The sequence below is a fragment of the Eublepharis macularius genome, chromosome 4, assembly GCF_028583425.1.
Source record: "Eublepharis macularius isolate TG4126 chromosome 4, MPM_Emac_v1.0, whole genome shotgun sequence".
Classification (NCBI taxonomy): domain Eukaryota; kingdom Metazoa; phylum Chordata; class Lepidosauria; order Squamata; family Eublepharidae; genus Eublepharis; species Eublepharis macularius.
Genome location: NC_072793.1, coordinates 168,621,979 through 168,635,045, shown reverse-complemented (window position 1 = coordinate 168,635,045; position 13,067 = coordinate 168,621,979). Strand labels below are relative to the sequence as shown.

Below are 13,067 nucleotides of genomic sequence, written 5' to 3'. Positions count from 1 at the left end.
ATTTACAAAATTCCTCAGGTATGAATGAACTGAGGGAAGGTGGAGCAAATCTGAGACCAACTTTCTATTGTATTTCTCTTCAGGTTGGTGAAACTTGAGGTCATGGCTCAGTTGCAGAGCAATATATCGACCATCGGACATCTGTTTTCTAGAGAAATTTTAGTTCCTTGAGTCTAAACTGAGAGAAACCTCTTTGGAGGTTTCTCAGTGATGCAGCTTCCTATACAGAAGGTCCCATGTTCAATGGACTGTCTCTTCGTTTTAAAAGGATCAGGTGTTCGGTGAGGTGAAAGAGACCCTGAAGAGCAGCTGCCAGTCAGATTAGACTGTCTAAAGCTAGAAGGACCAATTCATGTCTTCATGATACAGAAAGAATGAAAGACAAATGCATAAAATAACTTAGGAGAATAATAATTATTAATATTGTTTATTATTTAAGTAGATTTCTCCATGTACATGGCACTTCACAGAGTAACAACAAAAACAAGAATAACAGGCCCTCACTCCCAGCTCTTTCTGCCTCTTTTATATTATAAAACTCCTCTCTATTTTCTTCACACACACATACGCATGCATCCATGCCAGCCCCCAGGTGTGGCTCAAGGCATTTTGCTGCTCTGAAAGCCTTCTCCCCCTGCAATGCCCAGTCTTTCTGGTTTACTAGTCTCGCCAAGGAATAATCAGCCAGCCAAAAATACAATGTTAACAAGAAGGATGCCAATTTATTAGGGAGAGAGCCTGGTTTGGGACAGGAGGGGGAGAGGCTCTAGAAGATGCTGTCTGTTATTTGAATAGTATACAGGTGGGGGCATACCCCTTCTGCATTTGGCTGGGTTAACTATGTTAAAAATGTTTGCTGAGTGGCAAGCAACTTTCTAAGGGGGCTTTTTGTCTGATAAATAGGGACTAGACAGGTGGTGGATTGCAACTGACCTGAGAAGGGAGGTTTAAATTGGGTAACAGTGGGATCACAAAAAAAGCTGTACCACTTTTTGTGACCCCTCCTGTCCCACTGCCATCCACCTTAAACCTCCCTTCACAGGTTCTGGGCTACTACACAGTATGTTCAGGCAGTCACCATTTGCCATCCGTTTAGCCACTACTTATCAGGCAGAGTCCTCCTGACCCCAGTACTCACAGGACCCCCTCTCTCTTTTTCCCAAGAACTTAACCAGACCTGCAGCCAGTTCCCTAAATTCTCTACCCCTCGGCCAGCTAAACGCTCAGGGCTGTTTGAGTAAGGGAACTCAATATGTATTTCCATACATGTTGCCCCCAATCAGTTCCTCAGACACCTTGAATGTGACCAGATTGAATTGTGGAGGTATGTTTGTTGTTTCTCTAAGTCAACAACTTCCAGCCACCCAGGTTTAACCCAATGGGGGAAAATAACTTATTTATAAGATGGACCCAGGAATGATTCATACAAGTGGATATATTGTTTTTAAGATCAGAATTTGTAACCCCACATCCTCACAGATTATACATCCCACACATAGTCAGATTACAATATAATTGGTGTCAGCAGCCTACTATCCCTGTTGCTCCCTTTAGCAACCTGAAATCCTGCTCTTCTTCCAGCCATTTTGCTTCCACTTCCAGTGTAGTTTTTGTCAGGCAGACAAGGTTCTTTACACAGTACCGCCCTTTTAAAAATACTTAAAAGCCTTAAAAGCCTTGGCTAATTCTGTTTCTTACTCCTTTGTTAGTTTGGTTACTTCTTTCTCTCTTTCATGTTCCTCTCTGAGCCAAATAGCCAAATAGCAGTTCAAAAAACTAGTTAAAAAAGAGTTCTTTTTTAACTAGTTTTTTGAATTGCTATTTGGCTAAATCAAATCCTTTCAAATCCCTTCCTTCTGTATTTCTTCTCTGTTCCCCTTCCTCTCTTTGAGCTGCTATTTTACCTAATTCAAATTTTTCATTTTTTGAGCTACTAGTTCAGCTAATTCAAGTTGTTCCCTGCTTCTCTGCATTTCTAAAGAATTTTGTTCTCTCCCTCTGCTTCCTTGTCTACTACTAATCATCGCTTCAGCACCTCCTTCTTTCTCTGTAGCAGGCTTCATTTTCTTAGGTTGCATTTTGGTGACAACTACATGTTACCCTTTCTAATTTTAACTCACAAGCATCAACTCTTTTCGGCATACCTATCCTTTTTCTGTTAAACTAACTGGGATCTTTATTATAGCTCCACCAAATATGTTACCTTAAACTTTTTACCTCAGGAGAGCATCCCTCTGGCCAAACTTGTCCTTTTAAACCACCTGGGTTTCTTATTACTGCACCTCATGTTTTTTACCTGAAATTATTACCTCATGAGGGCAATCCCTTTTTATTAAATCAATCCTTTCTTGTAACTAATTCTGTGACCCTCTCCACAGCAACTTCTTACATTTAACCTTCAACTTTTACCTCACTGAACTCCTTTTCCCCCTTCCACACACAATTACTGTTGTTCTCTATTTTACCCCGGCTCATTATCTTGAGAACCCAACAGATTGGGGTTTGTAACCTACCTTGATCCAACACTTTGCTTGGGCAAAGACTTGGCCCTGCAAGTAAACTGCAAGTACTGTTACTGCACAAGTCTGGGCCCTCTCCAGGCCACAATCTGCAATGCCCACCCTGCATTTTATGACTGCAAATTTTAAAGCATTATTTTCTCTCTTCACTAGCTCACCTATGGTTTGATGAACCATGCTGGAAATGATAAAAGTCATTTTGCTTCTTCATACTGGATGAGCCCAAAGGAAGAATTCCAGTACATGGGCATAGTCAAGCTCCTCCTGCATTTCAGGTGGACGTGGGTCATTCTTGTTGCTCCAGCTGATGAAGATGGCATCCAGTTTGTAAACAGCATGCAGACGATGCTTACCAGAAGTGGAAATTGTGTCGCCTTCTCATGGAGGATTCCTACAATGACAACATTCCTCTTGTACAATGCATCTCAAATGTTGCAAAATTATCGAGAACTCACACAGAGCAAAGCCAACGTGTTAATTTATTATGGTGACCCTCATTCCATGTTCATTTTGCCGCTCATGTTAGCATTTTTTAATTCTGAAACAGGCTCTCCCCTGGAGAAAGTATGGATCATGACCACTCTGTGGGGCTTCACCTTAAGCACATCCTTTGTCCACAAGGATGTCAGATATTTCCACGGTGCTTTGTCCTTCGTGATTCGAACAAATGAAATGTTAAAACCCCAGGAGGTTTTTTTGGTTCGAGAAGAATCTCCCCTTGAACATATTTGGTCAGAAATATTTCACTGCTATATTTCCCTGTCTTATGGAACGCTGGTCCCAAGATGGTCATGGAATACCTGGAACAGATGCATAGAAAAGGGCTCCCCCCCAGCTTGGCTTGAAAAAGAAATCTCTGCAGAGAGCTACATTGTTTATAATGCTGTCTATATTGTGGTACATGCCTTACACAGGAGGCTTTCGTCCAGACATAACCATATAATGGCTAGGGACAGACCAGAAAATCACAATACACAGTCATGGCAGGTAAGAGGGAATTACACTAATATCATGCCTGTAAAGAATGTTTTCAGTTGAGGCAATATTTTTCTCCAGCCTCAGTCTTTATTATATTTTTATTCTGCTCTTCTTCCCAGAAGCTTGGAGTGGCATAAATGATAAACCTCACAACAACCTTTGTGAGGCAGGGTAGGCTGAGTGGGGTGACTTGCACAAGGTCAAACTTTGGGGTAATGTGGGGATTTGAGCTTAGGTTTCCTATGTCCTTGGCTCCAGTCAAATGCCTTTGAATGGTTCACACTACCATCATTCTTAATAAAATCTTTAAAAATGTGATAGAGGAATGGTGTACTTAGAAGCACTTACCTAATGCTGGCCTTGGAATTCTCATTCTAGCTTCATCCTTTTTTGAGAAACATTCATTTTAACACTACAGCCATGAACAACGTGCATTTTAATGAGGATGGGGAGTTAGTAGCCGAGTATGATATTCTAAATTTGGTCATCTTCTCTAATGATTCTGCTATGAGGGTGAAAGTTGGGGGATTCAAGACCCTGGCTCTGTCAGACTTAGAGCTGAACATTCAGGAGAATACCATTGTGTGGCCCAGTTGTTTTAATCAGGTAAGACATTTCTTTAGGAAAAGAAATGGGATGTTAAAGGACAATTATGGTATTTTGAAGGGTTCTAAGGTTACTAATTAAGATAAGAATTTTTTAAGATTTTTACCAATAACAATTTAAGAACAATTATAGTATGGTAATAATATACTAACAATAACGGGGGGTTGAAGTGTTGTTGGAAGTCAAGGTTGAAAAGGAGAGGGGAGGGGGTGGGGAGATATATATATGGGGAATGAAATGAACAATATGTATGTTACAACTGAATATATTGCCTCATCCAATAAAAATTTTTAATTAAAAAAAAAAGGTAAGACATTTCTTTGTGTTTGGTGTCCTTTTTATACATTTCTACTTCAGGTACAGGGACCATGGAATATATATGATCCTTGACTAGCTGCCATGGCAGTGCAGAACTAGCAAGTAAGCTCAAGGGGACCTGGGAACAAATTCCCTCTCTGCCATGGAAACTCAGTGGGTGACCTTAGACCAGTCACTGTCTTAACTCGACCTACATTTCAGTTGCTGTTGCTAGCCGTTGTTTCAAGGATTCTGCTTAAATCTTGTTGCATCTCTGTTAAAATCAGATGTTCTTCCACCATGTTGTGAATATTTGCTTGATGTTGAAGCACTGGCCTCACTATTTCATTTCCCACTGTTTCACCTCCAACTTCTTCCATTTCTTCACTTTCCCCATTTACAGTACGGTATTCTAGCCAACTTGTTTTTCTTTGTATTTAAGTTGAATATCTACAAAAATCTTCACATTATGAAGTATCTTTGGTCACACAATTGCTGTTTTATTATTGTTGTTGTTGTTAATTTTGTATAGGGCCTTCAGCATTCACAATGCATGGCATCCACTTACAGAGAAAGGTGTTTGTATCTCCCCTGGGCCCTGAGGCTCGCTTGCATACTATGTGTTGGACTGCAGGAACAGAGAGGGCAGATACATGATTTTTAGGGATCTAGACTGGTGATTCTTATATCCTCCATTTCCATAAGCAAAAGAATTCCTGAAGCTCTTTCTTGCTTTCTCAATACCCTGTAGACAAGGCCCCATTCTGTATGCACCGAGAGCTGCCTTCCAGGATATAGGAAGATGGTTTCAGAAGAACAGCAGATTTGCTGCTACGATTGTGTTCAGTGCAGAGGAGGGACAGTTTCAACTCAGACAGGTAAAAAGAAACAAAGGATTTAGGAGAACACAGTAAAGATTCAGGTATAGAAGTTTCTGCTCAGAGTTTTTTTCTCAAAAGCAGAGACACAGAATGAGAGCATTGGTCCATTCGGGCAGGTATCATGTCCTTGAACTTGCAGAGATTCTGTGGGGTCTCGGGCAAGGGTCTTTCCTTAAAAGTACTGCTCCTTGCAATTTGTTCCCTGGAGCTAACAGGAACTGTATGTGAATGCAAAGCAGGTGCTTTCTCAGCTTACAAAATCTGATCTTACAAAAATAGACTAAAACCATTACAATTCTAAAGAAACTAATAAAGCATTCTAGTAGCTGTAAAACCCATGGAGTGGAAGGGCAGGACAACAGCATAATACAAACATGGTAGAAAACATTAGAAAAATATTCAGACCAATGGGTTAAAGCGAAAAAGCTTAGGCAAAACAAAAATGTTGTATTGAGCTCCTTTGGAAAAGAATGGAATGAAGCCAAAGCTGAACAAAACTAAGATGGGTTTGGAATTAATGAAAAGAGAAGATAGTAAAATATTGGGGGGGGGGTGTTACATTAAGCCAGTAATTTTTTAGTGGATTATTACTATTTTTTAGATTCACATCACTGTTATGAGTGTCCAGAAGATCAATATTCAAATGAGGACAAGGATCAATGTATTCCCAAGAAAACTGTGTTCCTTTCCTATGAAGAACCTCTGGGGATTGTCATGGCCTTCTTTGCACTACTCTTGTCCCTGACCACAGGCGTTGTTTTAGGAATCTTCTTTAAATTCCTGGAAACTCCAGCTGTCAAGGCCAACAACCGGGATCTCTCCTACATTCTTCTCGTCTCCCTCCTGCTCTCCTTCCTGTCCTCCTTTCTCTTCATTGGTCAGCCTGGGAAGGTGACCTGCCTCCTCCGCCAGACTGCCTTCAGCATCATCTTCTCTGCTGCCATCTCTTCCTTGCTGGCCAAAACCATCACGGTGGTGGTGGCCTTCATGGCCACAAAGCCAGGGAGCACGATGAGGAAATGGCTGGGGAAGAGCTTGGCAAACTCCACTGTCATGACCTGCTCTGGCCTTCAAGTGGCCATTTGCAGTGTCTGGCTGGGAATCTCTCCCCCCTTCCCAGACTCCGACATGCACTCCCAGCCTGGACAGATCACACTGCAGTGCAACGAAGGGTCTGTCGCCATGTTTTATACGGCCCTTGGCTACATGGGCTTCCTGGCTGCTGTCTGTTTCACGGTGGCTTTCCTGGCCAGGAAGCTGCCTGGTTCGTTCAACGAAGCCAAGCTGATCACCTTCAGCATGCTGGTCTTCTGTAGCGTCTGGGTGTCTTTTGTGCCCACCTACCAGAGCACAAAAGGGAAATACATGGTAGCCGTGCAGATCTTCTCCATCCTGGCCTCAAGTGCTGGCTTGTTGGGCTGCATCTTCCTTCCCAAATGCTACATCATTGTCCTGAGGCCTGATCTGAACACAAAGGTGCATATAAAGATGAGAAAAAAAGAAAATATGTGATTTGGAGGCAGCACAGTTTCGTGAATACAAGAGAAAGTACCAACCTTATCTTTTTCGTTTTTCACTTTCCCTTATCAACAAATCGTATCTCTGGCTAACTTGCAGGTTTTAGAATCTAGCTTATATTCTAGCTACCACTGCTAAAGCCATTTGTCCAGGGCCTTCAGAAAAGGCAACTTCCCCTTGGTCCCACGGTGCCACGATTAATAGTGTGGAGGGGGATGAGCAGGCCAGGGAAGGATCAAGGCATGTGTGTTGTGTTGCCATTTCTAGTTCATTTTCCAGCAGGGGTGATGCTGGTGCCCATATCAACCACATGCTGGGCTATAAAATCTTGCTGCTAAATCCCACAGCAGTCACAGGATAAACAGCCGCCATCTCTGATTTAATTCTGGACGAGAGGGCTGACCTGGCATGTACCAATGACACTTGTTTAGGTGTAGAGATAATCTCTCCCTGCTGGATCTCCTGGTGTACTTGGTGATGGATCAGCGTAGGCCAAGAGGGCAGGGAGCAGGTGCCGCTGTAGTCTATAGAGACTCAATCACCCTAGCAAGATGCCTTGTTCAGGACATTTCTTATTTTGAAGCAGTGTGCCTATCACTGGGATTATGAGCCTGGATTGGTGTTATGAGACTGTTGTTGCACTGCCCACCCTGCTGCCCAACCATGTCCCTTGCCTGATTGTCATTCCCCTGCCCAGGGCAGGGGAACCACCTATCGCCCCCTGACCCTTCTCACGTGGCTAGCAGGGGAGGAGGAACAGGGGTGGGGAGAAGTGCATGCACACGCTCCTGTGCTCCCCCTTCAAAGAGAAATGCCAGTGTGCGTTGAAACGGAGGTTCATAAATGCCACCCCCTTTGGAGGCAGTTTTCACTCAGCTCACCTTCAGCACACATGCATGCACTGCCATGTGTGGGTATGCTGAATTGGGTGAAACTTGTTTCCAAAGAGGTGGTTTTCACTCACCTCCATCTCAATGTGTATTGGCATTTTTCAGCAACCCTTCCCTCCTTGAGCTGACAGATGTGGTCACGGGGGTGACACTGAGGACTCCTAGGCTGGTTTCTCTGGGGAGCATTCATACTACGGTTGCCTGTCCCCCAGAGCTCAAGATGGGGGATAGGAGGATTGTGAGGGGCTGCAACAGGAGTACTTAGCCTTTGCATGCACATCCCCAGTGCAACACGGAAGTGCTTCGAGACATGTAGGAGCACTCTCTGGGGGGTGGTTGAGTTGCTCCCGCACCTCTTTTCTCCACTGTCCTGGTGGGAAGTGGAGGGGGTGGAGGCTGGGAGCAGGGGATCCTCTACCTTCACCGAGATCCCTAATTCATACTGAGGCTGTCTTGCCAGGAGCAGCTCAAGACTTCATGGTCTTCTGGCAAGCAACCCCACCATTCCACCCATCTCCAGAACGTCAGTCCTGGGGATTCTGCCCTCATGCAAACTCCAGAGACTGGCAAGTCAATCAGGGCCTTAGGACTTCACTGGCTGGGAGAGGGGAAGGAGCCGCCTCATCTTAAAAAGGGGAGGAACAATAATTTCCCACAGATCTGGATAACAGCATAAGCTGTGGTAGGCTTTTTCTTTTGAGATATTTAGTTAAGATTTTGAGCAGGGTAGGGTAGAAACATTGTTTTAAGGAATTAAACAACCCCCCCTACTAAGGGCCCATCCAAAATCTAACTTTTCTGGTATTGATCGTGAGGCCAGGTTCTCTGAAAGTTTAAAAGAGTGACCGAATACTTGAGCAGAAGCCTGTCAGCTGTGCTGAAGAGGTTACAAAAGAGCCTTAAATGTTGAGGATTTTCCCACCTTTGTAAGCCACTTTCTACATTATGGTATGCCATGCCTTAGGCGGGTTTTTCTTTTTTGCTTGCTTGTTTATGCAGTCAGATTGAATTGTTTTTACTATTTTGTAATCTGCCTTAAGTTGCAGCCAGAAAGGCAGGCTGTATATGAAGTAAATAAAATATAAAATACATATGACTCTTGCCCTTCTTGGCTGCTTAAATCTTCTGGTTGTGGGTACTGGCTGACAGGGCCTGAGAAGCAATGATTGCCTGCGAGGGTGGTTGCCCCAGCCTTGAAACACTACTGAAGAAACATAAACCTATTTCCAAGAGACTTGAGTAATTATCCACAAGTTTTGAATGTTCAGTTGTTCAAAAAGATGACAGAGAGGTGGGGCTGGACAACGTCAAGGAATCCTCGATGAAGTGAAATTGTTTGGATCCTTTCCAATCTGGGTTCAGGCCTGGTTATGGTATTGAAACCGCCTTGGTCACTGTGTGGGATGACCTCTGGTTGGAGATGGACAGAAGGAGTGTGATTCTATTGATTCTTCGGGACCGCTTGGTGTGTTCACATCCATACAGGGTGGTATCCTGCTGGACTGTCTTTCAGAACTGGGATTGGAAGGCACCATTTTGAACTGGTTTCAGTCCTACCTTGAAGGTAGGTTTCAGAATGTAGTTGTGCTGGGGACTGTGTGATGGCACAACATCCATATTCTTGAGATGTGTCAAGATCTCATAGTCTGGAGCCAGCTAGTTGCATCATAACAAAGTTGATATCCCAAGGATAGCCCTATTTGCAAAGCAGCCATAGGGTGTAGGAGAATGCGCGCACACCCTTCACCAACTGGTCTGCACATTTCTAGGTGGAGGACCCCCCTCAAATGGATCCATAGCATCTGTGGTGGAATTCAGTGCCCTAGAGGCAAGAATAGGGGGTTTCCACCATCACCCTCTTGCCAAGCAGAAGAAAAAGTCTCCGGGCTCGTGGACAAAGAACCACGGCTGCTCCCTCACTTCCTCCCCCTCCTCCTCGTCTCTTTCCTTTTCCCTGCCTTCCTCCATATCAGCACAAGGATTAAGTCTGTCAGCAGTAGCAATATGCATTTCGTTCAGTTACACTATCATGTCTTAAAAAACAGTTTTTAAGACAATTGTTTTCATGGCAGACCCTAAATAAAGCCATAGTTCCATTCCAACTCAAGAAGCTCACTGTTCTTTACCTCCCTTCAGTTGCATCGACCACAGTTCTCTTTGTCAGATGCATCTGGCGGGGAGGACTGTGGTTATCGAAGGCTTGTGCTGCAGTGGAATTGGATAGTCTAGGTGGTGCTGCTGAATTCTTTTTGATTTTGCTACTACAGACTAACACGGCAAACCTTTACACAAGCAAACTGATCCCCACACCAAAAGGAGCTGTTTGCATCTCCATATCAAAGGAGTTGTTTACATCCCCCCTCTCCTCCCCCCCTCCCCTCCCCTATATTTGACCAGTTTCCTTCTGCCCTCCATGTATCTGACGAAGAGAACGTGATTCTCGAAAGCTTATGCTACAATAAAATTGGTTAGTCTTAAAGGTGCTACTGGACTTTTTATTTTGCTATTACAGACTAACACGGCTAACTCCTCTGGAACTTGTCTCCTACATCCTAGTCTCCAGCCAAAGAATTTTCTCCCTCCTATGGTTCTAACTGCCAGTGTTCTTAATAACAACTTTAAAAATGGAACCGAATTTACTTGATGAAGACCTGGAAACTCTTCTTCTAGCTTTTCTAAGAAACGTCCATTTCAACACTACAACGAGTGACGTGTATCTTACTGAGGATGGGGAGTTAGTAACTGACTTGATATTCTGAATTTCGGCATCTTCCCTAATGACTCCGCCGTGAGGGTGAAAGTTGCAGGGCTTGAGACCGAAGTTCCCTCAGGCGTAGAGCTGAACATTCAGGAGAATGCCATTGTCTGGCCCAGATGGTTTAATCAGGTGAGACTTTTTTTTGCATTTTGTGTCCACTTTATGAATTTTTACTTCAGGTATAGGGGGCATGGAATGTATATAAGCCTTGACTAGCCACCATGGTGGTGTAGTATTTGGAGTAGGACCAGGAAGGCCTGGGTACAAATTCTCACTCCACCATGGAAACTCAGGGGGCGACTTTAGGTTAGCCCTCCTCTCTCAGGGGGCGACTTTAGGTTAGTCCTCCTCTCTCTCTCTCTCACTAAACCTGACAATGTTGTTGTGAGGACAAGATGGTGGAAAGCAGATGCCACAAATGATATGGAGCACATATACTCCTTGACAAGGGCCCAAAAACAGTTGGACTAGGACTGGGAAATCTGGGTTCAAATCTCCTTTTAGTCATAATACTTATGAGGCGACCCTTGGCCAGTCTCAGCTTAATAGAATGGGGGAAAGGAGAGCCGTTGGAACTGGCCTGAGCTCTTTGCATAAGGGTAGAGGGAAGGGAAATAATAAATTTACGTCTAGGTTGGCACAATGGAACAAATACTTCAAACAGGCAAATAAAATTAACACTAGCTTCAGCATTTCTTGGAACTGATATTAACGTAATATTAGTAGATGTGTGCAGAAATGTATCATCATCACCATCATTGTATAAATTTTTCAGCATTCACAGCTCTTGGTATCCACTTGCACAGAAGGGTTTGTCTCTCTCATCCAAATCCTGAGGCTCACTTGCTGGAGGAATAAAGAGGAGGACATTGGCAAGAGAGTTGCATGATTTTTGTGCATTTTGACTGATGATTCATGTCCTCCATTTCTATATGCAAAATAATTCCTGAATCTCTCTTGCTTTTGTGATACCCTGTAGACCAGGCCCCATTCTGTATGCACTGAGAGCTGCCCACCTGGATACAGGAAGATGGTTCTGGAAGGAGGGCAAATTTGTTGCTACAAATGTGTGCCAGGCAGGGGATAGACAGTTTCAACTCAGACAGGTAAAAAGAAACAGTGGACTTAGGAGAGCACAGCAAAGATTCAGCTATGAAAGTTTTTGCTCAGAGATTTTGCTCAAAATTCCACAAAAGCAGAGATACTGAATGAGACCATCGGTTCATCCAGGCAGGTATCATGTCTTCTAACCAGCTGAAATTCTGTGGTTCTCGGACAGTGGCCTTTCCTTAGAAGTGCTGTTTGTTGCAATTTGCTCACTGGAGCTGACAGGAACTGGACCTGAATGCAAAGCAGGTGCTTTATCCTCTGAGCGCTAAACTCTACGTCAATGACTAACTTGCTTTCTTGAGCAAGGATTATGAGAAGATAGAGTAGTACAGTCATTAGACTTTCAGACTGAGGAGAACTGGGTTCAATGTTTGTACGTTTAGAAATGGTTTTATTTAGAAAATGTGTATGTCATCTTTTCCCTGAGCAACTTGAGGCATCTTACAAAAATAGACTAAAACCATTACAATTCAGAAGAAACTAATAAAGCATTCCAGCAGCTGATAAAAGCCACATCGTCGAAGGGCAGGGCAACAGCATAATACAAAAATGGCAGAAAACATTAGAAACATATTAAGACCAGTGAGTTAAATCTAAAAGGCCTAAGCCAAAACAAAAATGTTGCTTTGATTTCTTTCAAGAAGGGTGGGATGAAACCAAGACAGTGTGCTGAACAAACCTAAGATGGGTTTGGAATTAATTAAAAGAGCAGATAGTAAAATACTGGAGGAGGAGGAATCACATTACAGCCAGTAGTTTTTTGACGGAATTAATTAATGTTTTTTAGATTCAGATCATTGTGACAAGTGTTCAGAAGATCAATATTCAAATGAAGACAAGAATCAATGTATTCCCAAGAGGATTGTGTTTCTGTCCTACGAAGAACCTCTGGGGATTGTCATGGCTTTCTTTGCACTACTCTTGTCCCTGACCACAGGCGTTGTTTTAGGAATCTTCCTTAAATTCCTGGAAACTCCACTTTGTCAAGGCCAACAACCGGGATCTCTCCTACATTCTTCTCGTCTCCCTCCTGCTCTCCTTCCTGTCCTCCTTCCTCTTCATGGGCCAGCCTGGGAAGGTGACCTGCCTCCTCCAACAGACTGCCTTCAGCATCATCTTCTCTGCTGCCATCTCTTCCTTGCTGGCCAAAACCATCACGGTGGTGGTGGCCTTCATGGCCACAAAGCCAGGGAACACGATGAAGAAATGGCTGGGGAAGAGCTTGGCAAACTCCACTGTCATGACCTGCTCTGGCCTTCAAGTGGCCATTTGCAGTGTCTGGCTGGGAATCTCTCCCCCCTTCCCAGACTCCGACATGCACTCCCAGCCTGGGCAGATCACACTGCAGTGCAACGAAGGGTCTGTCGCCATGTTTTATACGGCCCTTGGCTACATGGGCTTCCTGGCTGCCGTCTGTTTCACGGTGGCTTTCCTGGCCAGGAAGCTGCCTGGTTCGTTCAATGAAGCCAAGCTGATCACCTTCAGCATGCTGGTCTTCTGTAGCGTCTGG

At 43.9% G+C, this 13,067-nt stretch overlaps 1 protein-coding gene across 1 annotated transcript; it reads left to right on the top strand.

Annotated features, from left to right (window-relative positions):
* The first annotated feature begins 5,995 nt into the window (after positions 1 to 5,995).
* Positions 5,996 to 6,793, top strand: LOC129327795 (vomeronasal type-2 receptor 26-like). The gene has a single exon (XM_054976550.1). The coding sequence runs from the start codon at positions 5,996 to 5,998 to the stop codon at positions 6,791 to 6,793; it is 798 nt and encodes a 265-aa protein (XP_054832525.1).
* Positions 6,794 to 13,067: the final 6,274 nt, after the last annotated feature.

What these genes read in the sequence shown, in the direction of transcription:
- LOC129327795 (XM_054976550.1), top strand. Translation starts at nt 5,996, where the DNA reads ATGGCCTTCTTTGCACTACTCTTGTCCCTGACCACAGGCGTTGTTTTA.